At 39.7% G+C, this 27629-nt stretch overlaps 1 protein-coding gene across 14 annotated transcripts in view; it reads left to right on the plus strand.

Moving 5' to 3' along the window:
* Positions 1-27629, plus strand: part of PDE4DIP (phosphodiesterase 4D interacting protein) — a 169105-nt gene that overhangs the window by 43315 nt on the left and 98161 nt on the right. For all 14 annotated transcript variants that reach the window (XM_074370303.1, XM_074370308.1, XM_074370304.1 and 11 more), the window contains one exon: positions 26549-26625. In XM_074370303.1, the coding sequence (XP_074226404.1) occupies positions 26549-26625 (77 nt within the window). The remainder of the gene's footprint in view (positions 1-26548; positions 26626-27629) is intronic.

Consider the following 27629-nt stretch of genomic DNA (forward strand, 5'->3'; position numbering starts at 1 on the left):
CTCCATGATTTAGGAACCTTGACTTGAACCAATGGAACGCTATTACAGAAAGAAAAGTATCTTTGAGGAATATCGAAATATAGGGACGTAAGTTTTGGACTCAATCAGAGAACTTGAAATCTAAATCTGCCTTTTCCTAGTGCACATCCTTGGCCTGACTCTTAACTTCTTAGAGCTTTAGTTTCCTAAAATAGAGGCATGAATTCCTGCCCTGCCCTCTTCCCTCTATGTAAACACGTTTAGTGTGTTAGATGTTAAATAAATGTAAAGGATGATTAACTGTCCTGCATACCTGGAGACACATGCTAGAGAGTACACCTTCTCAGATTACTGTCTACAGTGACTATTGCAGCTGCTGTAGCAGAGTGAATGGTTTTCTTCTTGTATTTAACAGACCTGACTCTGTTTTCCTTTTATAGTTGGATACCTTGTTTAGTTAGCTGCTACATTTTTTCCCCTATGTTTTACTTCTGTGAACTTTAAGAAATGTGTATAGCAGGGAAGGGGGAAATGTAAATAAAGGGAGAGAAATAAGGACTACATTGGCCAAGCTATTATTAAACAGTTCTGTGGGAGTCTTGGTATGAACATAGTCTGTGTGTGTCCATGTCTGCACATATGGTATGTGCTAACTCCTCCTTCTCAGCTTGCTGACGTCCTTGAAGGCATGCTTGTGCATTTCCTCATCGTTTTGGGAGTAGAAGTAGGAAGAAAGTAGGAAGATTTCATTTATTAAATAGTTGTAACCAATATTTGTGTCCTTGGTCAAAATTTTTTTAAACATCACACCATTAGGATGGCTATTAAAAAAAACAAAACAAAACCAGAAAATAACATATGTTAGGCAGGATGTGGAGCAACTGGAAACCCTGTGTATAGCTGGTTGGGAATATAAAACAGTGTCGCCACAGTGGAAAACGGTATGACAATTCTTTAAAAAATTGAGCATAGAATTATTATATGATCTAGTAATTCAGATTCTACATATATACCCAAAATAAGTAAAAGCAGGGACTTGACCAGACATATTTACACCCACATTCATACCATATTGCTCACAACAGCCAAAAGGTAGAAACAATGGAAGTGTCCATTGACAGGTGAATGGATAATCAAAGTTGGTATGTACACACAATAGAATATTATTCAGCCTTAAATAGGAAGGAAATTCTGACACATGTTACAACATGGATGAACTTTACGGACGTTATACTAAGTGAAATAAACCAGTCTCAAAAGGATGGATATTATATGATTCCACTTATATGAGGTACCTCGAGCAGTCAAATTCAGAGAGAGTAGAATGGTGGTTGCCAGAGGCTGTGGGGGGCATGGAGGATGAGGAATTAGTGTTTAATGGATACAGAGTCAGTTGGGGAAAAGTTCTAGAGATGGATGGTTGCACAACAATGTGAATGTACTTAATGGCATTGAACTATATACTTAAAGATGGTTAAAATGGTAAATTTTCCACTTCATGTATTTAATCACATTAAATTGTTAAAGCAACTTTCCTATAGCTACCATAATTACTTTAATATTTTGTGAAATACTTGATCAAAACCAACTTTTTTTCCTGGTTTTGACTAACACAACTCTTCTGGTTTTTAAGAGCTTTTAAATAGCTTAAAATTCTTACCTGTTGGGACAAGGAAATTTTTGAATACTTAAGATCTTTTCTTTCAATCACTAGGACACAAATCTAAAACTAAATCCTGGCACCTGATTTAATGTCTAAACCACTTTCAACCTTCTCCTTAACTGTGTCTCCATCATTTATACTTCTACAAGAACTTATCACAAAACCACTTCTTCTTCCTATTAGTTATGTACATCCAGGTTGACACACTGATCAAAGAAGTCTAATGCAGTTGAAAAAATAGGCATTGTAAATTCCTGTCTCAAATGCTTACCTCATCTGCATTATCACTTTGGCCATTCATTGACTCATGTCTGTACACATGCATTCATTAATTCAAACATCTCTTGACTACTGTATGCCAGCTACTGTGCTCGATGCTGGTGGAGTTATCAACAAATAAATAAAAATAATGTAAGAAGGGCTCCATAGAGGCATATACAGATTGCTCTGTAGTACTCAGGAGAACAATGAAATCTACCGGGAAAGGCTTTGCCAAGCATATGAAGTTTGAATTGAATCTTAAAAAGTAATAACAGAACAAAGAATATGGGAAAGCATTTCAGACAGAAGAAGTGGCATTTACAAGGCCACAAAAGGGTGAAAAAGCATTGTGTGCTGGGTGCACTTCAGGTCTTTCAGTATGACTAGAACATGGGATAACGCGGGCTTGTGATGTGGTAAGATGACTGCAAAGGTAAGCAGGGACAGAGCATGGAGATCTGGATTTATCCACTCATTCATTAATAAACATTAATTGGGTTCCTACTATATTCCAAGTACTCTCTGGAATTTGGGGCTTCAAAGATGAGTAAGACACAAGTGGTAGAGTATGGTAGAAGGCAAGAATAGAGATTGTACAAAGTATAAAGGGAACTCAAATGAGGCATCTCTAACCCAACTGAACAGAGTAGATGGGTGGAAAATCTACAAAGGATTCCTTGAGGAGATGACCCCTGAGTTTGTCTTCAAAGGGGAGTAAGCATTAGTCAGTGGATGGTGGGGTGAAAAGAAAGAGCCTTTTCCAGAAGCAAGAGCTTAGAGACAAGAAACCACATCGTATGTGTGGAGAAGTCTAAGTGGTTTTGTGTTGCTAGATTTAAGTTCTAGGCATAGAATGAGGCTGAAGAGTAGGCAGGGCATAATCCTTTGTGCCATTTGAAAGAGTGAAGACTTTATCCGGAGGAGGATAAGGAGCCACTGATGGGCTTTAAGCATTAGGAAACACTGCTTCTGGTGGGTGGGAAAGATGGATTTGAAGAAGATAAGGCAGGAAGTCAGGAGAAGAGATAGGCCAAACAGGAGATGGTGAGGACCTGAATAAGGGCCAGGGCAATAGGAATGGAGGGGAGGGAGCCAATGTGTGAAATATTGAGGAGGTAAAATACCTGTAGCTCTTGGTGATTGATGGGATGGGAGGGCTGAGGGAAGGTAATGGAAAAGACTACCAGGTTCCTGGCCAAGGCAAGTCACTTTTTGGGGGCCTCTCGTTCTTTATATATAAAATGGGTGGGCTGGACTGGGATTGACACTCACATCTCTCCCAGCTCTTCAGTTCTGTGAATCTGGGCAGCCCCTTGGGCTACTCTCACCCAGACTTAGGCAGTTGCTTCCCTTCTCCCCGTCTCATAGCTCCTCTGATGCCTTCTCAGGAAAGGAGGTGCCGGCAGAGCTGAGATGGCTTTAAAACTACCAGCCAATGTCAGGAAAATCGAATGCTGTTACCAGGTAGCTGGAGTTATAATTAGCCCAGTTGCTAGGGAAAAACTGAGATTCTGTAAGCATGGGCTGCCAGAAACAGCTTTTCCCAACTGGGTGAATTTATTTGTTTGCAGGAACAAAGAGGATACGGATGGAGTGGTTTTAATGTGTATTTGGAGAATTCAGTTTTTGCCCAGGGTATAGGATATGTTAAAAGCAGAAAATAGGTTTGTGTTGGGGCTACGTAGCATCTTGTCTGCGGTAGGAGGAGGGGGGCAAAATTCTGCTTTAATACATATATATAATGAGATAGCTGGAAAGAGACTTTCTTTCACTTGAAGGAGGATAAATAAGAACACGGTTAGAGTTAGAGAGGATCTTGGAGATAATCTATATCCCCTCTTCACTTCTTAAGAAAGCCTTTGTTTTAAAATAACTTTAGACATACAGAAGAGTTGCAAAGATGGTATAGAGAGTTCCTATATACCATTCACCCAGCTTTCCCTAATGAATAAACCCTTTCTTTTAAAGATAAGGAGACTAAGGCCCAGAATGGTAAACTAACTCACCTAAGGACACACAGCAAATGAATGGTCAAGTTGAAAGTAGAATCCAGGAGGCCTTACTTCCTGTCTGGACACTTGCAATGACTTCATTGGTCTTCAACAAAAGTTCAAGAAATTTATATGCTTGTCAGAAGTTTAGGCTTTCTTCTCCTTTGTACTCCTGGGCTAAAATAGACTATACACAGCAGAAGCTAGAGTATTTCACAGAGAAAGGATTCTGTACCTTGTGCCTGCTGCCAAAGAAAATATTTAGTTCCCCAGCCTGCATACCCTTTTCCTGGGAGTTGCATATTACATGTTTCCAAAAGTCACTGGGAACTTTTTGTTTTCGGGGGGCTGTCAGGAGGAGGGTGTTGCTTCCTGCTCTGGCCTTTGCCATCTCATCTGAGCAAGTTCAGCTTCCCAAGAAATGAGGCTCTGTTATACGCGGAGAAGGTACAGAGCAGGGGCCGGAGCAGACTGGAAAGGGGCCCAGCCTATCGTGTTAAATAGCAGCTAATCCACCCACGCTCCAAAAGGCAGTGATGTGACTTGGTACATGCCGTTCTGTGGAGAGAGAAGTCATAGTCAGGTGGCTTCTTGCCAAACAACTTTAGAACAGACTTTGGGCTGCACTGGGCAGTTATCATCCCTGTTATTTGGAAACTTGGCTTGAAGAGGTTGGGAGTGAATGAAAGGCACAGGCTGCCTTTTCATGCCAGCTATTTATCTCCTAACCCCACACACGCCCCACCCCCACCCCCCACCCCCCACCCCCGGCATGCAGGGCGTGAAGCCATCTCTGTAGGCACACAGGGCCTTAGCCCGCATAGAGGCTTGAGGAGGAAGTCCTCCTCTGAGTCCCCTGGGTATAGGGTGGCTGCCAATACGAAGGCCACGACCTGGAACTGCAAAAGGAGAGTCTGTGCACAGGCTGAGGTCCAGAAGTAAGCAAGTCCTTCCAGGTCACTTTTCCTTGGGAGGTTTCAGAGCTTCTCTCTGAGGTGGCTGCCCCTCCAAGACATATTCCATGAGAACCCCCATCCAGCTTCTCTCCAGTCAAGCTGGGTGTGTGCTTAGTGCAGACATAAACCTTGTCCTGCCCACCTGACACAGCTCAGTTGGTTACTTGCTGTATTGTCATCACTCTGCTCCAAAGTCAGGAACTCCCAAGTCCAGAGCTGGATCCAAGGGTCTTCCTGGCACAGAAATCAAATGAAGGTAGTGGACATCTGGGGTTCAGAGAAGATCCCTAAGAGGTGGGGCATAGTCTCTCTTTTTAATCTTGTTCTTTCTCTCCCATCCCTTCCAGGCTGTGAGATTGGGATGGGAGAAGCCCAGATTCCTGCCAGACCATATGGAGCCTCAGAGAACTCAGTCAGGATAGGAGTCACTGGTCCCCGCCAGTCTCTATAAAGCTGGGCGTGACAGCAGAGAGGTCCCTTCCTTCTCCTGTGGAAAGCTTGGTTATGTGGAGGCCCCTTCAGGGGTCTTGCCTGCTTTGCTGCAGGTGGAGGGTGGTGATGTCAGTTAGAACCAGAACTCCACCCCAGGCTTCCTCTAACCTCCCTTAGCCTTCAGTGCTAACTCCGTGATTTCTCCCTCTCCTCTTTCCTCCTTTTCCTCTACTTCTTCAAGGTGTCAGAGAATGTCACCAGTGCCCAAGGGTCTCGATAGAAGATGGAGGAAAATGAATGGTCATAAGGAAAACAGCCTGAGAATTATTCCTTTGTGTCTAGGCTTCTTACCTCCAGGAGAGGTTTCTAGATCCAGGTTTCGTCCCATCTCTTGGTATCAGTGTTCTCCCCACTCTTAGGCCTTTTCTGTTCTTCTTTGTCCCATGTTCTCTTTCTCCTTTTCCTGAATTTGTGCATAGACATGGAAAATGAATGCTGAATGCTTCACACTTAAACCCTATGGAGGAAGGAATCCATTTAGCGTTTACTGTGTGCCAGGCCCTACACTCTGCATTTTACACATATTTAATCCCAACCACATAATAGCCCTGCGAAGTTGGTGTCTTGTCCCCATTTTTCATAGGACCAGATTTGCCATTAATAGCCTCCGGGAGTGTACCTGGCATCCTAGCAGCTACATGGCCTAATTCTTCAGTTAATAAGCAAAGTCTTGGCACATTCTTTAGAATCTAAAGTTACTCACTCATTCAAATGCAAATGATGTTTTTCGTAGTGAATAATTCTACATTGTATTGAGGTCTGACTGAAGAGAGAAGACAGAGCTCTAGTAAAATGATACCATCTTCGTGGCGGTTTTCACCACGGTTGTGGCAGGAAGAGGCGGTGCACTGATGTATCTGCCCTAAAAGGTGGCATTGACCTTATTGTCCTTGGGAAACAGGTGCAAACTGCCATGTGGAATGTAATGGAACCGGGCTGCTCTTATGCCCGTGCGCTGCCCTGTCTGTGCTGTCTGGTTTGGAATTCTGAGAGTCCAGAGGAAATTGGGGAATATTCACACTTAAAAAATTAGAAAATGAGGCTTCTGAGAAAAGGGCAATGAAATTGGGATTTTTTTGGGGGGGAAGAACAGACTCAGAGGTGACCTAATAGTAAATGTTAGAAGTGTCGCTGTATGTGGCAGACAGTGATGAGCTATGCTCTGTCTCTGCTGAGAATAAAAAATAGGTTGATCCTAGTTGAAATCTAAGCATTAGGCCTCACTGATTTAAAAATATTTGTTGAGTACCTACTATGTTCCAGGTGTTACTGGAGGTGTTACTAGAGGTTTGGAATATATATATATATGCATTCCTATCCTCATGGAATTTATGTTCTAGCATAAGGAGACAGATAATGAGTAATAGATATTAAACAACACATAGAATGTTGGAAAGTGATAAGTTCTTGCAGGGGTTAAAAAAAAAAGTAGAGCAGAGTCAAGGAGGTCGAAAAGTGTAAGAGTGGTCAGGGGAGGACGGTAAAGGAAATGGCAATGCAAACAGCCAAGGGCCAAGGGTGAGTGAGCAACTCCGCACAGAGACCACCAATCTGGGATGCTTTCATAGCCTCAGGTCAGCCTGAAAGGCTACAAACGCTGTGATGGTAACACCCAGGAATAAATCTTCCTCTACTGGCCTTTCTCATGTTTACTTACTTCCCTTCCCATCTCATATCTGTAAAATAAAGTTACAAAAAGATACAGGCAGATCACGTGGTGGGCAGACTCTAACTGGGCTGCCCATGATCCCTGCCTTCCAGTGTTCGTGCCTTTGTGTAATCCCCTCCCCTTGGGTACGGCAGGATGTATAACTTGCTTTTAACCAATAGTATATGGCAAAGGTGACAGAATGTCACTCCTGCAACTGTGTTAAGTTTTAAGACTCTGTCTTGCTAGCTGACTTGCTCTAGAGCCTCTCCTTGCTGACCATAGGCCCTTGCAGATAATTTTTAAAACTTCGGCTTTTACTCTTGAGTGACAAGGGAAGCCACTGAAGGGTTTTGAGCAGAGGAATGATTTTAAAATGACAGTCCTGTCTGACTTTCAAAAGATCATTGTGGTTACAGTATTGAGAATAGGCTATAGAAAGGCCAGGGTAGAAGCCATTGCGGTGACCCACATAAGAGATGATGGTGATCAGACTAGGTAACAGCAGCTGATATGAGGAGAAGTGGTGAAGGTAGCACCAACAAGATTGCAATGGACTGGATATAGAATATGAGAGGAAGAAAGGAACCAGGGAAGACGCCAGGGTTTTTGGCCTAAGCAACAGGAAGGATGGAGTTGCCATAACTGAGGTAGGGAGGGTTATATCTGTAGAGCAGGTTTGAGGGTGGAGAGTAGGAGTTCAGTTTTGGATGTTTTGTGTTTGAGATATTTGTTGGACGTTTCCAATGGCAATACCGAGTATGTGGTTGAGTGTGTAAGTCTGAAGTTATGGAGAAAGGGTTGTGCTGGAGATATAAATTCAGGAGTGGTCAGAGTGTAGATGGTATTTATTGCCATGAGACTGTCTAGATCACCAAGAGAGTTAGACCTACCAAGATGGGAGATAAAAGGACCAAAGACTCAGCCCTGGGTCACCCTAATATTAATAGTTTGGGGGAAGGAGGAAGAACTAGCAAAGAAGATGGAGAAGCGGCAGCCGATAAAGTGAGAGGAAAACCAAGATAGTCTGGATTCCCAGAAGCCAAGTAAAGAAAATATAGCAGAGGGAGGGATCAGCCTTTGGAAATGCTGCTGGTGGCTCAGGTATACAATGACTAAGAACTGACCTTTGGATTTAACACCATGAATGTCATTAGTGATTGATTAGAGTAGTTTGGGTGGAGTGCTGGAGGCAGAAACCTGATGGCAGTAGCTTCAACAAAAAATGGAGAAGAGAAATTGGAATCAATGAGTGTGGCTGATTATGTTGAGTTTTGTTGCAAAGGAGAGCAAAGAAATGGAGCAGTAACTGGTAAGGGTATAGAGTCCAGAGAAGATTTTTTAAAAGATAGATGCCTAATAGCATGTTTGTGTACCAGTAGACTTTTCTAGTAGAAAGTGAAATATTGATAGAGGACAGAAGGGGAGACTTTCTGGATGTTATGTTTGAGAAGTAGAGAGAAGGAGACCTAATGCCTAAGTAGACGGTGTGGCTTTAGATAGGAGCATGGAGAGCTGATTTGTGGTCACAAGTGGAAAGACAGTATGTGCGCGCAGATACTGGTAGATGGAGAGATACCGTGGTAGGAGACCATCGGGGTTTTCTTCTAGTTATTTCAATATTCTTGAAGTAGGGATCAAGCTTTATTCTCTCACTATGTATTTCCAAACATGTTCCTAGAGTGAGTCACTCCCTCATGTGTGCTGATCCCTGCTGACACATCCTTGTTCACACCTGGAATACCTGTATCCTTTTTCTTTGCTTATTCCAGTCCTACTCAGGTTTCAGGGTCCAACTCAGATTCTACTTGCTCAGGTCAGCCTTTCCTCATCACCACTGCCTAAGACCATCTTTTACTCTCTGCTCTCTTCCAGCAATTACAGTTCAGATACATTATTTGGCACATGTATTTAATCCCTGGCTATAATCCCCGGCTAGCAATCAGCTTTCCATGTATACATTTCTTACCTCTCCTTCTAAATTATAAACACTTTATGGGTTGAATTTATCTCAAAATTTCTCTGTAGCCTTCAATATAATCTTCAACATTGTTGAGCCCATAATAGAAACTCAGAAAGTTTGTGTTAATTGCAAAACACCCTAGAAGTTGCAGGCGAGGCTCATCTGTAGAGGTAAAAGAGGAGCCCTCCTTTCCATCCTTTGCTGTCTCCTCCACCTGAGAGCCCACAAGCTGGCTTTGGAGCACTCCAGGTGAACCTCCAACTCTTCCTGGAACTGAGAAGACTCCAGGAGAAGGGTCAGCAGAAGAGGCAAGCAAACAAATTGAGAAAAAAAAGTGTATGAAGAAGAAATTCTTAACAGAATTGTTTAAGAGCAGGTTGTGTCTTTATTTTTAACAACACTCATTCATTTGATAAATTTATAATTATCTTCCATGTATGGGTACTGCTGTCTATGGGCACCGTGCTAGCGATGGAGATACAATAGGGAGAAGATAGAGTGCTCCCTGCCCTCCTGACACTTGCAGTTTAGTGTCTGAACATACTTTCAGTAGTTCTGTGATCTGACTTCTTCAGTGTGGTGCCTGTTATCACCTCATAGATAGTTTTGCTTCACTTACAGTTAGCTAGAGTTACTTCTGTGTTTTGTTGGTTGGTGAATGTCATAACCCCATAAAGCTTTTTTCCAAAAAATTTTTCATGGGGGGAGGTTAGGTTTGTTTATTTATTTGTTTGTTGGTTTCCTTATTTATTTATTGTAATGGCAGCACTGGGGATTGAACCTAGGACTTCATGCATGCCAGGCATGCACTCTACCACTGAGCTTATACCCTCCCCCCATAAAACTTGTAAAGATGCTCTTATACCATAGGATTAATTGTGATGCAGGTCAGGGCATGTCTTCACATAATGTACCTAAACCTAGTACATCTTTTTCCTAACATCTTGTAGAGCAGCACTGTCCAACAGAAATATCATATGAGCCACAGGTATAATTTAAAATTTTCTAGTGGCCATGTTAAAAGTAAAAAGTAACATGAAATTAATGTTAATGATAAATTTTAAATATCATTTCAACATGAAATCAATATTAAAAATTATTAAGATTTTAATATTTTTTCATTGTGTTTAGTCTTTGCAATCCAATGTGTATTAAGTCTTTGAAATCTTTACAGCACGTCTCATTTCAGATAGTCGCACCTTAAGGGTCTGAGAGCTATGTATGGCTCGTGGCTGCCCTCCTGGACAACAAAGCTTAGAGTCTATGGTCGAAGTGCCGTCCCTAGTCTCAAGCAGAGGTATAATTTCAGAAGAGTTGCCTGGTCATAGGACCTGGCTTCAGGACACAGTGAGGCTTCCAAGGGAGGAGTGACTGCCAGGTGTTAGAACTCAGATTCCATTTTGTAGTGTAAGCTTCAGTGTAAGAAAAACCGTCCTTGACTTTGCAGGACACCAGTGAGTGGCTTTATTCTTTTTGGAGGCTAAATCAATACAAGCGTCAATCCAGAATCGAGAGCTGAATTTGGGGACAAATGTCAGATCATGTTAGATGCCACAGATAATTTTAAAATACTGAGTAGGCAGCCTTCAGTTTCCTGTGGACCAGTTTATCTGTAGTAAAATTAATATAACATTTTTATAATTTTAAACTCCAAAGTAAGTTTTCCCTTATCCCAATTCTACACCTGCTGCCCAAAGGGAGGTTAAGGAGCGCGGGATGGTTCCCCTGCACTCCAACTTCTCAGTAGCCGAGGGACACAGATCATTCCGAGCGTCCCTTTCGGTCCCTTCAGCGGGGCCAGGTCTCCACACAAGGTGTCCCAGGATTGCCGGCGCTCCAGGCCTGCGCTTTGCTAAGTTAAGCCCAGCCAGGCCTATTTGTGGACTGAGAGGCTCCAGCCAAGTGAGAGAGGTCGTCCTGCTCAGGAATGTGTGGGGAGCGGGGAGGGCCACTGAGATCACTGGTGCTGATATGGGTTTTTTCTCACTTGCCAGCTCATTGGGGCCTAAGCCACAGAGGCTTCTGGGGCCTGACAAGATTTTAGCAGAGTGACTGAGCAGGGTTTAAGTTGGAGATCAGTGTGAACACCAAGGCCACGTGTATATTGGGACCTCTGAGGTCAGAGTCTAAATAAAGCATGCCCAAGACACCTTATCTTTTCCCCCATATTTTAAAATGGACTTTATTTTTTGGGGGGCGGTTTTAGGTTCACAGCAAAATTGAACAGAAGGTACCGTGATTTCTCATATGCCACCTGCCCCCTCCCAACACACAGCACCCCCACCATCAAAATCCAAAGATTTTAACCTATCATTTTTATCATTCAACCTCATTTTAATCTCTCTTGGTTTCCTAAACTCAGAGTTGCCAAGAAATCTCTCTCTCTCTCTCCATATGGTTCATACATCTTACTACCTTTGGGGAAACTAAGGTTTACTGAACACCTACTATAGCTCAGGTATTTTCACTTACACCTTTTTATGTAATTTTTACAATATCCCTGAAAGGTAGTGATGTTAGCACCTGAAGGAACTACCACTTAGGTTAAGTGATTTACTTCTAGAATACAGAGGATGAACTATATGGGACTATGTGAAACTGTAAAAAAAAAAATGGTTGGCTAACTGCATTTTTGTGTTTCAACCTAATAGAACGTGAGAGAGTGTTTGAACCCAGGCCAGTTTAGTTCTAAAGTCTATACTCTTCGCATCATACCATACACTGCCCTAAGTACCAGGTTCTTTATTTTCCCTTGGCAGCTCTGTAGTTCCAGATTATATCCTTCACCTCTAAAAGATGAGAACCAGGGAGCTGAGAAGAAGGGCAACTTAAGGTATGACTTATCCTGAGTCAGGTCTAGGGATGTTTCCTTGGCGGCGAAAGCCAGGAGTTAGCGGGAGGGACCTGCACTGATTTGTACGTCTGTGGCTATTTCTGGCTGCCACCTGTGTGCATTTCCATCCCAGCTTCTTGATTCTGGGTCTCTTCTGTTTATCACACTCTACTATAATTATCTGTTTAATGGTCCCCATAGGCTGTAAATTCCCTGAGGACCATGACTGCGCCTGCCTTGCTCTTTGTAGTGCCTATTAGAGTAGATGCTCAGTAAATATTGCATTAAAAAAACAACACAGAAACAAAAGATACCATCTCATAAGCTAGCTACCCTGTCCTCTGCCAGTGAGTGCCCTTTCTGTCTCTGTCTCTGTCACACACACACACACACACACACACACACACACACACACACACACACACACACGAGCCCTGGCTGTGTCTGTCCAAATACCTGATCCCCTTAAGATTCCTTCACAGCCTCGGTGCTTACTCAGAGGTGGGAAGTCTGTGTTTGTCTAAAGGTAAACTGGGCTGGGAAGGGATTGGTGTTATTTTTGGGCCTCTCCTAAGGACCGAAGTGGGCTGGGCTTGAAAGAGTGACCTGAACGGAGGAGTTCTGCCATTTGGATGTAGACTCATGTATTTTGTATTGTATAAACTGAAACTTTTCCACTTGGTGTTTTCCCATGTCTTTGGCAGACAGGACACTAAAGCAGCCTCTGGCAGGAGAGTGCCCTGCCTTGTAGTCAGTCTTCTGGTTACTGAGGCTGAGGACACTGCCCTACTGTCCTTTCCCTGGCAAATGAACCATACTTGTCATATGTTGGGGCAACCTGTGTGTCTGATTTGGGGCTTAACTAGTAGAAGACAGTGAACCTGGAATCCTTAGAAAGGCAGGAATTACACCTCTGAATGCAGCCTTTCCTCCACCTGAGGGTATAAGGACTTTAATGATTTGCGTTTGAACACCTTCTGGCTAGGTGTCTCACATCAGATGATGAAACGATGCAGGTGGTATTATAATTCTTATGGGCAAGAGGAAGAGGCTCTGATTCAAATTAATTGAGTATAAAAACTTTTAGCTCTGGGGGTGACTTGTCTAAAGTTGCACAGTTAATGACAGGGCCAAGTATTTAGACCCTCTAGGGTTCTATTTTTGCTTTAAAGCTAGGTGCATGGAATGAAACTTCATCTACGAAAGAACTCATTTGAAAGCTACTAAAATGTGTTTCTAGGGCTTGTGGTGGGGTCCAGTCCCTTGTCCCTTGGTCAGGACAGGTAGAACCCCTTATGAAAATACTCGGTACTTCACCCTGTTTTATAGGGCTATGGCTATAGAGAAATCTGGAAAAGAAATTCACCGTGTACAAAAAATATTTGTGAACTACACTTTCCCTAGAAGGAATGTGGTTCTAAAAAGAAAATATTTAAAACTAAAACTCATCTACTAAGAGTTACTTTTCACCTTGGGTTAATAATCAGAAATTAGCAGGGAGAGTATAACTCAGTGGTAGAGTGCATGCCTAGCACGCACAAGGTTGTGGGTTCAATCTCCAGTACTTAAATAAATAAGCCTAATTACCTCCCCAACCCCAAAAATTTTTTTAAAAAATCAGGAATTCTAAGAGGATCTGCTCGCAAGATTTTGAAATGCTTATTAAACTATTTCTTTTTGAATTCCTTTAGTTTACAGAATTGATTTTGAGTGAGATCTGGCCATATTTATTTTTGTCCCAAATAAAAACTCTTCTGTGAAGGCCTGCTTCTCTTGGCTTATTTCCTGTCTTACAAAGGAGAAGTACTCATTTCCTTCACTCACTGACCCTAATTCACCTCTTATCGCACTGAAAAGCACTTTGGTTCCGGCACGCTTTAACCTCCAATACATAGTTCCCTCGCTGATGTTATCAGCGAGTGTGTGCTGGAATGCTGTCAGGCTGCTGCTTTTCTGTTTTGTTTTTTTTTTCTTGAGTGTCTGCTCTTACCCTAGCCACACACTATGAGAGATGTAAAATAAAACATAAGCCCTGTCCTCAGAATGCTTGAAGATTCGTTGAAACACACACACACACACACACACACACACGCACGCACACACACACACTTGAAGTTAAATACAAAACAAAATGTAAGTTAGCAACTCAGGACAGATGATAAACTGTTTAGTCCATAAACATATACTGAGGGCAAAGTACTTTTCCAGATATTAAAACCTAGAAGGTGAACCAGACATTTTAAATAACTAATCAAAGCAGAGTGAAGTGAGTGCTGTACTTCAGACAGACGTCAAATGACCGAGCCCTGGTTTACTCGGGATGGTCCTGATTTTGCCTGCTGTCGTGGTTTCATGATAGCACCCTTTTCACTTTCAGAAGAGTCCCAGTATGGATGCTAAATTACAGTCATCTTAGTTATAAACAAATTCAGTGAGAGTGAAGAGAAAGAAATTTTTAAATTCTGACGAGGGGCAAGTTTTCCTGGAGCGGGGATGTTTGAACTGAACCAGTCCCTTTTATTCCATGCGCATGTTGTGATGGTACTTCTGCCTGTATTCATCTGTTCTGGTTGGTAGGTTGGTTGGTTCACTCATTCAGTGCATTTACTACATACAGTTGCAAAACGCCGTGGGGGCCTCCGGTTAGTCACAGCTACTGGATATTTGAATTCAGCACGGCGCTGGGTACTTTACCTAGCTTATTTCACTTACCCCTCACTACAACCCTCAAGGTAAATTTTCTAACCCCATTTTATAGATGAGGAAATTAGGTTCTTAGAGATTAGGTAACTTACACAAAATAGGTCACCCAGCTAGTAAGTGGCAGAAAGTGGCTTTCTAGGTCTGCCTGTCCTGAAACCCACGTCCCAGCATCACAAAGCTGAAAGGCATAAGCTGACAACCAGCACCTCCAGATAGTTCGACCACACTGTCATTTGCCTCTGTCCCAAGGGAATCTGTCATTGAAGAGGGTAAAAAGACAGAAATACATGGCATCAAACGTGTGTCAGTATTGAAGTACAAAAAGAATGATATTATGAAAATTCAGAGGCATAAGAAATGACTTTTAGTGGGAGAGATAAAGTGAAGCTTCACAAGGGACTTGGCCTTTAGTGATGAAAGCAAAGGAGAACAGTGACACAGCACCTGGAAAACCTAGGACGCGTGTGGGAAATCCCAGTTAGGCTGGTGGCATGTGACAGGAGATAGAGCTGGATGGGTGGGCTGAGGTCAAATTTGAATAGGCTCCATTCTCAAGCTGAGTTGTGTAAAATTCAGTGGCTGTGCTGTTAAAAACCGTTAGAAGCTTTTTGAGTAAAGGGAGTAAAATAATCAGAGATTTCTTTGGGAATGATTTACATGGTGGAGAGACAGGGGTTGGGGAGACCAGTTCTGAGACTGTTTACTCTGATCCCAGTGAGAAGGAAGAAGTGAGTCTCACCTTGGGTGGTAACCATCAAGGATGAAGAGGAAGGGCAGGATTGGAAAGAGATTCTGCAATATCCCGTGCTAATCTCTGTTAGAGATGGTTGAAGACAGTGTATTGTTTTGCTCTCTAGTTCAGATACAATAATGATGTTCCTTATGTGCTAGACATTGTTCTAATTGCATGTGTGATGTTCAATACATAACAAATACTTGACATCATTTAATTATAACTACCATGACTTCCTAGCACTTTTTGAAACATTTTTAATAACAACTGAAATAAAATTCACATAGCAATGTAATTCACTCAAAGTATGCAGGTCAATGTACACATCAGTGTTTCTAGAATAGCCACAGAGTTGTGAAAATAGCACAGCAATCAATTTTTTAATCACTCCAAAACGATACCCCCAGCCCATTAACCATCACTCCCCAATTCCCCTACCTCCCACCACTCAGCCCTAGTCAACCACCAGTCTACTTTATTTCTCTGTGGATTTACCTATTCTGGACATTTCATATAAGTGGAATCAACCAGTGTGTGGTTCTTTGTGTCTGACTTCTTTCACTTGGCATAATGTTTTCAAGGTTCACCCATGTTGTATCATTCCTTTTTATGGCTAAATGACATTCTATTTTATGGATATACCCCATTTTGTTTATCCATTTATCAATCAATGCATGAAATTTTGAAAGTTATTCTAAAATTTTGCTGGATCAAATATTTATGCTTAAAGTAAGCGAGCTACTGAATGGCATTTGTACATTTGGATTGTATGGCAACTTCTATCTTAATACCATACTTCCTCATCTATAGTGACCTTCTCTACCCTTGTGTATCTTTCTCACACATTCAACCTTCCCTGGTTAGGCTATATCTGAACTTCCTCATCAGGGATCACCTTTGGCATTTTAAATCCATATCTTGAAGTTTTGTTCTTCTCAACTGGACTGCAAGCATACTAAGTATAAGAAAGACATGTTAGACATCTTCCTTCTTCCCCACAAGACCCTTATAATCCCTTTCCACATTATGAGTGTTGTTAAGTGTGGAGAAGAGGGGCCAAGAGTCAGAGCAGACCCTTTAACACTCCCTGGCTGGGACCACACTTTTTCATTTTAAACTTCTCCCTCCCTCATTCCTAGAAGTGTCTTGTGGACTATTTGTGGGGGACAGTGTGCAAACTTTTGATGTAGTTAATATAGTGGGTAATAATGCTTCAAAATCTAGTGTTGAAAGGATTGATACATTTTGCATTAAGATCTTTTCAAATTGGTCAGGTGAAACCATTTTTCTTTTGATTTTTTTAAAAAAATGGCGTTTTTTAGGATTCACTGTGTCATGGCTTCTACTGCAGCAAAATTTTGAAAATCTGTGTTTTTAAAAGGGATAGCCACATTGTGGATTATGTGAGCAGTGGATCAATTTATAGAGTTAAAACTGAAGACTTGAGAAAAACTTTTTTCTGTTTCTTTAATTTTGTGTCTATATGAGTTGATGAATGTTTACTGAACTTATTGTGGTAACTATTTCATGATGTATGTGAGTCAAATCATGCTGTACACTTTGAAGTTATACAATGCTGTGTGTCAATTATATCTCAAAAAAACTGGAAGCAGGGAAAAAGGTATGACATGCCAAATAAAAGGATAGAATCTTTGAAAAAAAAAAATTGGATCCTTGGAAAGCAATCAGGTAATTGGTTACTGGTTTCTTTTAACCCAATTCAATACTGAACTTTGCAGTAAATGCCAGCGTGGAAATCAGTTCAGCAGTTTAACAGAGATCAGTATTAAGACTCTGGTCAATGATGTTTCCTGAAACAAAACAAGCTGCCAACACAGAGAAAATGCGATTAAACACAGTTAACCTGTAACCCATTGTTTGCCCAGTCCTCTAGTTCTAGGTACTAACATTATAATGAAAGTTATTGTATTTCTTATAATTTAATTTCAGCATCATCATTGAAACTTTTCCTTGAGTTAGGTGGGTGAATCCTCCTATGGGGACATGTAGAAAAAGATGCTCTCTCCTCCCCAGCCACCCTTTCCTTTTCTTTTTTAATAGTTTTTTTTAGGGAGGGGTTGGGGGTAGGTAATTAGGTTTATTTATTTATTTATTTTAATGGAGATAACTGGGGATTGAACCCAGGACCTCATGTGTGCATGCTAGGCACATACACCCTCCCCCTCCAACCGCTTTCCTTGAGTACACACATTTCCTTAGATATCTTGACAAATAGCTGACAAGATTTGGTGATGAGATAAGCAAATGCAGTTAATTTCAGATCCCCTTTAACTATAGTTAGAAAACAGCTTGTATATGAATATTTACTCATGGAGAATGGAGCAATGTGATTATGCACCGATTTTCTGCAGAAATAGGTTACAAAGGGTTAGAATTTCATGCTGTAAATTGGAATGTACTTGCACTTCCATGTGGTAGATTTTGTAATAGCCATGAAAAATTACCTTGGTCTACCAGAATATAATTGATCATAAGATTCAGAATCTAATCTTGTGGGATGAAACTACTTTAGCAGTTCTGTGTAAACCTTATGGTCTATTTGATAGAATAGGCATAATGCTGGAGCCTAGAGAAGTAATTATATTTTTTATTTTTTCTCTTTTTTTCTTTTCTTTCCCTCCTTTTCATTTCTCTTTTCTACTTCTCTCAGAGGGATGAAGCTAATGTGAAGAATGTTCAGCCTGGGTGTCTATTTGCATGCAGGTGCCCAGGACAGCCCACCTTTAGTGTAATAATTTTCTTTCCTTTCTATGACATGTTATTAGTTTAATATGTGATTATGGCTGAGAACTTCAACTATCCAGTCAGAGAGGGTAAATTATTGTTTTTATAAGTAATAATAGTGAACAGTTTTTGAATGCTTACTGCATGCTAGGCACTGTGCAACACGATTTTGTGCATTATTTCATTTAGCCTTTTAACATCCTTATAAGAGAGGCACCATTATGATTCCCCCCTCATAGATGAGGTTGAGGCTTATAGGGAGGGCAGGTGAAGTGCCAAGCCCTCTTCTCACCTTCAGGGCCTGTGCTCTTGACCACTATACTTACTGTCTGCACAATATTCTTTCAAGTATCAAAGAAATGTAGCATGCTTCCTTATTTTATAATTTACCACATTCTACTAAATCAGGCAAAACCTAGCAGTGTTTCCTGAGCAGGTCTCTTGCTGAAATGCCAGAGCAAAAGTGAATGCTAGATTCAGTTATTGCTTTTATTTCAGAAGAACCCTTCTGGGTTTTAATTTCCTTATCTTTAAAATGAGGGACCTGGCTGGGGAGGGTATAGTTCAGTGGCAGAGCGCATGCTTAGCATGCACGAGGTCCTGGGTTTAATCCCCAGTACCTCCATTAAATAAATAATAAATTAATAAATACAGAAATAAACCTAATTACCACCCCCCCAAAAAAAAACAAAAAATAAATTAAATTAAATTAAATATAAAATAAAATAAAACGAGGGACCTGGAGCAGATAAATGCTAAGGTCTTCAAATCCATGAATCTTTCACCAAATTAATCCAAATATTGACTTCATTTTCTTATCTGGGATTTAGAGCTGATAAAGCCCACATAGTTTACATCCTCCATTTTTTCTTGCTTTAGATTTAAAGATCTTTCCTGGTGGGGCTGAGGTCTCTGGCACTGGTCAACCTGAGAACAAAGTGGGAAGTGAACAAAGGTTGTCAAACAGCTGTGGGCAGAGCAGCATTCGAGGTGTTGTAGGTGTATTTTGTACATTATCTCGTTTAATCTGCACAGAGTCCCCTGTGGAAGAGGCATTATTGTCTTTGTTACAAAAGAAAGCAATCACATTATACCTGTGAGCCAACTGAGGCTCGCATGATGAAGTCCGTAACATCGTATTCATAAAATTCTTCCTGCTTAATACTATGAAACGGACTTCATCAGGGAAGGGACTGACTCATCCCTGTACACTCAACTCTAGGCTTGAATAAAGTAAATCCCTGAATTAAAATTTATAGACTCCTCCCTTGGTTCCCCCGCAGACCTGGTCCTCTTTTTCTGCTCCTTGTTTTACTTCCTAGGTTGCATAACCTCCTACGTGCTTGAAATCTCAGCATTGTTCTTGCTTTTCCCTCTGGTCTAATCTGAATCTATCACAAACCAGGAAGCCCTATGGATTCTACTTCTGAAATGTCTTTTGAGTTTTTCTCCCTGTACCTTTTTGGCCTCAGATCTTTCCCATTCCTGTTCTGGTCGGTCAGCCTCTTGACTCCTCCATCTTCTTCATATCCACCTTCAATTGCTTCCTCAACACGCACCTGATCATGGCAATATTTTGTCTAAAACTCCCTGAGGAGTTCCTGTTCTCTACTGCTTACCAGTCAGTCTTTTTCACATGACTTTCATAACTAGTTGTGAGCTATTTTCTATACTGATATCTCACTCCTTGTAACACACGGCCACTTAACCTTCACCGGACACTTCATGCACAACATCTCACCAAATTTTTGTTCATATTTTACTTCACTTGAGATGTTTTCATTTCCTTTTTTTGTTTGTCAAAATCTTGCTTTTTGCTGCTTCACCTCAATAAAAATTAATTGTGCCCTTCATAGATTTACCCATCAGAATCCCCTCTCATCTTAAGCAAACCCAATTTTTGAAAATCCAGTTTTATGATAAAGGCAGCCTATTGTTTTAAAAAAAAATTCTCACAACATAATTAAAAAATAATTAAATCCCCCTGTCTGGGGTAGGGTATAGCTCAGTAGTAGAGTGCATGCTTACCATGCTTGAGGTCCTGGATTCAATCCTCAGTACCTCCAATTAAAAAATAAATAGGTGAAAATAAGTAAATAACTATAAATACCTACCCCCTGAAAATAATTTTTTAAATAAAAAAAATGAAGTAACTTAAAAAAAATCCCCAGGCATATTTAAAATACAGTTCTGTATTAGCAATTTGGTTTTCAGGAACAGACCTATATCAGTCAGAAGAAGTTATTATTTTTTCTTTTTTTGAATTCTCTTTTTATTGAAGTATAGTCAGTTTGTAATGTTGTGTCAACTTCTGGTGTACAGCATAGAGTTTCAGTCATACATATATATGCATATGTTTGTTTCCATATTCTTTTTCATCATAGGTTACTACAAGATATTGGATATAGTTCCTGTGCTATACAGTATGAACTTGTTGTTTACCTACTTTATATGTAGTAGTTAGTATCTGCAAATTTCAAACTCCCAGTTTATCCCTTTCCACCCCTTTTCCCCTCTGGTAACCTTAAGTTTATTCTGTCTGTGAGTCTGTTTCTGTTTTATAAATAAGTTCATTTGTCTTTTTTTTTTTTTTTTTTTTAGATTTTACATGTAAGTGATATCATAGAGTATTTTTTTTTTCTCTTTCTGGCTTCCTTCACTTAGAATGACAATCTCCAGGTCCAACCATGTTGCTGCAAATAGCATTGTTTTATTTTTTATGGCTGAGTAGTATTCCATTGTATATATATACCAGTCATCTGTCAATGGACATTTAGGTTGTTTCTACATCTTGGCTGTTGTAAATCGTGCTGCTGTGAACACTAGGGTGCATGTGTTTTTCTGAATTACATTTTTCTTTGGATATATGCTAAGGAGTGGGATTGCTGGATCATATGGTAAGTTTACTTTTAGTTTTTTAGGGAACCTCCATACTGTCCTCCATAGTGGCTGCACCAATTTATATTCCCACCAACAGTGTAGGAGGGTTCCTTTTTCTCTACACCCTCTCCAGCATTCATTATTTGTAGACTTCTTAATGATGGCCATTCTGACTGGTGTAAGGTGATATCTCATTGTAGTTTGAATTTGCATTTCTCTAACAATTAGTGATGTTGAGCATCTTTTCATGTGCCTGTTAGCCATCTGGATGTCTTCTTTAGAGAGATGTCTATTTAGATCTTCTGCCCATTTTTTGATTTGGATTGCTTGTTTTTTTGATATTAAGCTGTATGAGCTGTTTGTGTATAATTTGTAAGTTACTCCCTTGTCGATCACACCTTTTACAAGTATTTTCTCCCATTCTGTAGGCTGTCTTTTTGTTTTGTTGCTGGTATCCTTAGCTGTTCAAAAGCTTTTAAGTTTAATTAGATTCCATTGGTGTATTTTTGCTTTTATTTCCATTACTCCAGGAGCCAGTTTGAAAAGAATATTGCTGTGATTTATGTCAAAGAGTGTTCTGCCTATGTTTTCCTCTAGGAGTTTTATATTATCTGATCTTACATTGAGGTCTTTAATCCATTTTGAGTTTAATATTGTATATGGTGTTAGAGAATGTTCTAATTTCATTCTTTTACAGATGGCTGTTTAGTTTTCCCAGCACCACTTATTGAAGAGACTGTTTTTTCTCCATTGTATATTCTTGCTTCCTTTATTGTAGATTAGTTGACCACAAGTGTGTGGGTTTATTCCTGTTCCATTGATCTGTGTGTCTGTTTTTGTGCCAGTATCACACTGCTTTGATTATTGTAGCTTTGTAGTATAGGCTGGAGTCAGGGAGCATGATTCCCCGAGCTCCATTCTTCTTTCTCAAGATTCTTTTGGCTCTTCGGGGTCTTTCATGTTTCCATACAAATTTTAACATTTTTCTTCCAGTTTTATGAAAAATGTCATTGGTAATTTGATAGGGATTGCACTGAATCTGTATATTGCCTTGGGTAGTATGACCATTTTAACAATATTGATTATTCTAATCCAAGAACACTGTATATCTTTCCATCAATTTGTGTTGTCTTCAATTTCTTTCACCAGTGTCATAGTTTTCATAGTACAGGTCTTTTGCCTCCTTAGATATGTTTATTCCTAGGTATTTTATTCTTTTTGATGCAATGATAAATTGGAATGTTTCCTTAATTTCTTTTTCTGCTATTTCATTGTTAGTGTATAGAATGCAACTGATTTCTGTATATTAATTTTGTATCTGGCAACTTTACCAAATTCACTGAGGAGCTCTAGTAGTTTTCTGGTTGCGTCTTTAGGATTTTCTATGTATAGTATCATATCTTCAGCAAACAGTGACAGTTTTACTTCTTTTCCAATTTGGATTCCCTTTATTTCTTTTTCTTGTCTGATGGCTGTAGCTAGGACTTCTAAAACTATGTTGAATAAAAGTGGCAAGAGTGGGCATCCTTGTCTTGTTCCTGATCATAGAAGAAATGCTTTCAGCTTTTCACCATTTAAGTTATGATGTTAGCTGTGAGTTTGTCATATATGGCCTTTATTATGTTGAGGTATGTTCCCTTTATGCCCACTTTCTGGAGTATTTTTATCATAAATGGATGTTGAATTTTATCAAAACCTTTTTCTGCATCCATTGAGATGATCACATGATTTTTATTCTTCAGTTTGTTAATGTGGTATCTATATCACATTGATTGTTTTGTGGATATTGAAAAATCCTTGCATCCCTGGGGTAAATCCCACTTGATCATGGTGTATGATGATCTTTTTAATGTACTGTTGGAGTTGATTTGCTAGTATTTGTTGAGGATTTTTGCATCTATATTTATAAGTGATATTGGCCTGTAATTTTCTTTTATGTGATATCTTTGTCTGGTTTTGTATCAGGGTGATATGTCCTCATAGAATAAGTTTGGAAGTGTTCCTTCCTCTGTAATTTTTTGGAATAGTTTCAGACGGATAGATGTTAACTCTTCTCTGAATGTTTGGTAGAATTTACCTGTGAAGTGATCTGGCCCTGGACTTTTGTTGGGAGTTTTTAAATTACTGACTTCATTTCAGTACTGGTAATTGATCTATTCATATTTTCTATTTCTTCCTGGTTCAGTCATGGCAAAGTGTATCTTTCTAAGAAATTGTCCATTTCTTCTAGGTTGTCCTTTTTGCTGGTATATAGTTGCTCATAGTAGACTCTTATGATTCCTTGTATTTCAGTGGTATCAGTTATAACTTCTTTTTCATTTCTGATTTTATTAATTTGGGCCCTCTTCCCTTTTTTCTTGGTGAGTCTGACCGAAGGTTTATCAATGTTATCTTCTCATAGATCCATCTTTTAGTTTCATTGATCTTTTCCATTTTATTTTATTTATTTTTTCATCTCTATTTCATTCATTTCTGTTCTAATCTTTAGATTTCTTTCCATCTACTAACTTTGGGTTTCGTTTGTTCTTCTTTCTCCAGTTGCTTTAGGTGTTAGGTTAGGTTTCTTATTTGAGATTTTTCTTGTTTCCTGAGGTAAGCTTGTGTTGCTATAAACTTCCCTCTGAGAACTGCTTTTGCTGTGTCCCAGAGGTTTTGGGTCGTCATGTTTTTGTTTTCATTTGTCTCTAAGTATTTTTTGATTTCCTCATTGATTTCTTCAGTGATCCACTGGTTGCTTCGTAGCATATTGTTTAGCCTTCACGTGTTTACAGTTTTTGCAGTTTTTTTCTGTAGTTGATTTCTTTTTTTTTTAATTTTTTATTGAGTGATAGTCATTTTACAATGTTGTGTCAAATTCTAGTGTAGAGCACAATTTTTCAGTTATACATGAACATATATATTCATTGTCATATCTTTTTTTTTCTATGAGCTACCACAAGATCTTGTATATATTTCCCTGTGCTATACAGTATAATCTTGTTCATCTATTCTGCATTTTAAAATCCCAGTCTGTCCCTTCCCACCCTCCCCACCCCCTCTGTAGTTGATTTCTAATCTCATAGCATTGTGGTCAGATAAGATGCTTGATATGGTTTCAGTTTTCTTAAATTTGCTGAGGCATGCTTTGTGGGCCAGCATGTGATCTGTTGTGGACAGTGTTCTGTGTGCACTTAAGAAGAATGTGTATTCTGCTGCTTTCAGATGAAATGCTCTATGGGTATCAATTAAGGCCATCTGGTCTGATTCGTCATTTAAGGTCTGTGTTTCCTAATTGATTTTCTGTCTGGATGATCTGTCCATTGATGTAAGTGGGGTGTTAAGTTCCCCCACTGTTATTGTGTTATTGTAAATTTCTCCTTTTATGTCAATAGTTGCTTTATGTATTGAAGTACTTCTATGCTGGGTGCATATATATTTACAATTGTTACATCTTCTTGGAATGATCCCTTGAGCATTATGTAGTGTCCTTCTTTGTCTCACAGTCTTTATTTTAGAATCTATTTTGTCTGGTAGTAAGTATTGCTACTCCAGCTTTCTTTTGGTTTCTATTTGCATGGGATATCTTTTTCGTCCCCTTACTTTCAGCCTGTATGTGTCTCTAGATCTGAAGTGGGGTCTCTTGTAGACAGTATATGTATGGGTCTTGTTTTTGTATCCATTCAGCTAGTCTGTGCCTTTTGGTTGGAGTATTAAATCTATTTGCATATAAGGTAATTATCAATATTTATGTTCTTATTGCCATTTAGTTAATTGTTTTGGATTTGTTTTCGTAGGCTTTTTTCCCATTGTTTTTGTTCTCTTCTCTTGTGTTTTGATGACTATAGAGTTACATTTGGATTCCTCTTTCTTTTTTGTGTGTATATCTATTATAGATTTTTGGTTTGTGGTTACATGAGGTTTTGGTACAGAAGACTATATATACATAATTGTTTTAAGTTGCTGATATCTTAATTTCAAATGCATTTTAGATACCCTGTATTCGTACCCTCCTCCCCTCATGATTACTTTTCTTGTTTCTAGTTGTGGACCTTTCTTTTTTTTTCTGACCTAGAGAAGTTCCTTTAACATTTGTTGTAAAACTGGTTTCGTGGTGCTGAATTCTTTTGACTTTTGCTTATCTGTGAAGCTTTTTATTTCTCCATCAAATCTGAATGAGAGCCTTGCTGGGTAGAGTATTCATGGTTGTAGGTTTTTCACCTTTATCACTGTAAATATATGGTGCCACTCCCTTCTGATCTGTAGAGTTCTGAAAAATCAGCTGATAATCTTGTGGGAGTTCCCTTGTATATTATTTGTTGCTTTTCTCTTGCTGATTTTAATATTTTTTCCATATCTTTAATTTTTGTCAATTTGATACTGTGTGCCTCAGTGTGTTCCTCTTTGGGTTAATCCTGTGTGGGACTCTCTGTGCTTCTTGAACTTAGGTGACTGTTTCCTTCCCCAAGTTAGGGAAGTTTTTAACTATTATCTCTTCAAATATTTTCTCAGGTCCTTTCTCTCTTCTCTTTTCTGGGACTCCTATAATGCGAATATTAGTGTGCTTCATATTATCCCCAAGGTCTCTTAAACTCTCCTCATTTCTTTCCATTCTTTTCTCTGTTTTTTGTTCTGTGGTAGTGATTTCCACCACTCTGTCTTCTAGCTTACTGATCCATTTTTCTGCCTCATTTAGTCTATTCTTGGTTCCTTCTAGTGTGTTATTCATTTCAGTAATTGTATTCTTCAGCTCTATTTGGGTGTTCTTTATATTTTCCAACTTGTTGCTAAAAACTTTGCTATGTACATGTACTCTCCTCTTGAGTTCTCTGATCATCTTCACAGTCATTAATCTAAACTCTCAGGTAGATTGCCTATCTCCTCATCACTTATTTCCTTTTCTGAGATTTTTTATCTTCTGCCTTTGCTTGGAACATATTTCTCTACCATCTCATTTTGTCTAAATTTCTATTTGTATTTTTATGTAGGTTAGTTATGTTTCTTGACCTTGGAGAAGTGGCCCTTTGTAAGAGACATCCTATGTGTCCCAGCAGTGTGCTCTCCCCTTGTCATTCAAGGGCCAGGGTCCATTTGGCCCCAGGCTAGAGACTGGCCTGCGTTTGACTCTTCCACTGGCTGTAGGATTGTTGTTTTCTTACTTCTGGTATCTGCCCCTGGTGGGTGAGGCTGGACTAGAGGCTTGTGTGGGTTTCCTGGCAGGAGGAGTCAGTGCTGCCCACTACTGGGTGAAGCTTGATCCTGGACCTCTGGTGGGTAGAGCCTTGTCTAGATGCATGTCTAGAGGTGGCTGTGGGCTCAGGAAGTCTGCTGATGGGTTGTGATTTTGTTATAATCTTGAGAGGAAGTGAGCTCGTGGTCCTACTACTCCACCATCTTGACCAGAAGTTTGAAATTATTTTTATATGCACTTTGTCCTCTGCTGCTTTGGAGAGTGAACAGGCTTGGGCAGTGTTCATCATCCAGGGGCAGTGATGAACCAGGTGGGAGAACAGATAAGTAGCTCTGGGAAGTTTTGATGCTGTACAGTTTATTCATCTTTGACTGGGTTACTGATCTGTTTGAGTCCTCATTTATGTCAAGGTCTATGAAGAGGGCTAAGATGAGATGAGAGTCTGTGGAGTAATGCAAGACTCAAGTAGGAACTTGGTTTCAGGATAGAGGGTCTATAGCAGTTAATGATGATTAATTCCTGTGTGCTTTGCAGAACATCGAGCTGAAGGTTGAAGTAGAGAGCCTGAAACGAGAACTCCAGGACAAGAAACAGCATCTGGACAAAACATGGTGAGTGGCGGTTTGAACTAATTGAGCTCTTGGTCCTTTCCAGAGTCTGGCTCATTAACTGAGAGCAGAAGGTTTGGAACCAAATTCCTTAACCTTGTCTCTGGTATTTGAATATTGCATCCAATTCAGGAACTGAAACAATGTGCTTTCTTTCCCTTGGTCTCTCTGCCTGTTACTAAGTCTGAGAGACCTGGACATAGATTGGTAAATTCATCAGACCCAAGCTTATAAACTTCCTCAATAATCTACTGATGACATCAAGGGCTGACATAGAGTTTGGGGGAAATGGGCACTCTTGTATACTGCTTGTGAGAGTGTGAATTGTGCTAACATTTTTGGAATGTAGCGCTACCTATCAAAGTAAAAAAATAAGCATTTCCTTTGATCAGATAATCCCTAGAAGGATTCTAGTCCTCACAAATAAAAGTATGGATATGAAAGGATAAATGTATAATGATATTTGCATCATTATTTGTAATGGCAAAAAAAAATTGGAGCAACTATTTATCAGTAGGGCAGTGGTTAAAGACATTTTGATATTAACACTGTGGAACATTATGCAGTCATTAAAAAGAATGAGTTAACTCTATATTATTATCCTGATGGAATGTCCCTGATAGACTGAGTAAGAGGAAAAAGTATTGGTTGATGCTTATAGTATAAACCCCTTTGGGTAAAGACAAACAGTCTATGTGTACATGTATTTGCTTGAATATAGAAAAAAAACTGCAGGGTTACATACAAAACTCTTAAACATTGCTTGTATCAGGGGAATGAGATTGGAGTTTGTGCTGAGGGGCAGGCCTATTTTTTTTTCTTCCTTTACTTCTGTATTGTTAGGATGGTTACTTTTATAATTTATAGTTTTTATAATTCAGAAATTCTTAGTTTTAAATGACAAGTGTTGAAATTGTTATTAAAAATAATTTTCAGATTATATCATAAACTCAGTACACATTCAGTCTGACCTGGCATTCCTTCTATCTCTGCAGTATTTCTTGATA

Source organism: Camelus bactrianus, chromosome 9, assembly GCF_048773025.1.
Source record: "Camelus bactrianus isolate YW-2024 breed Bactrian camel chromosome 9, ASM4877302v1, whole genome shotgun sequence".
Lineage (NCBI taxonomy): Eukaryota > Metazoa > Chordata > Mammalia > Artiodactyla > Camelidae > Camelus > Camelus bactrianus.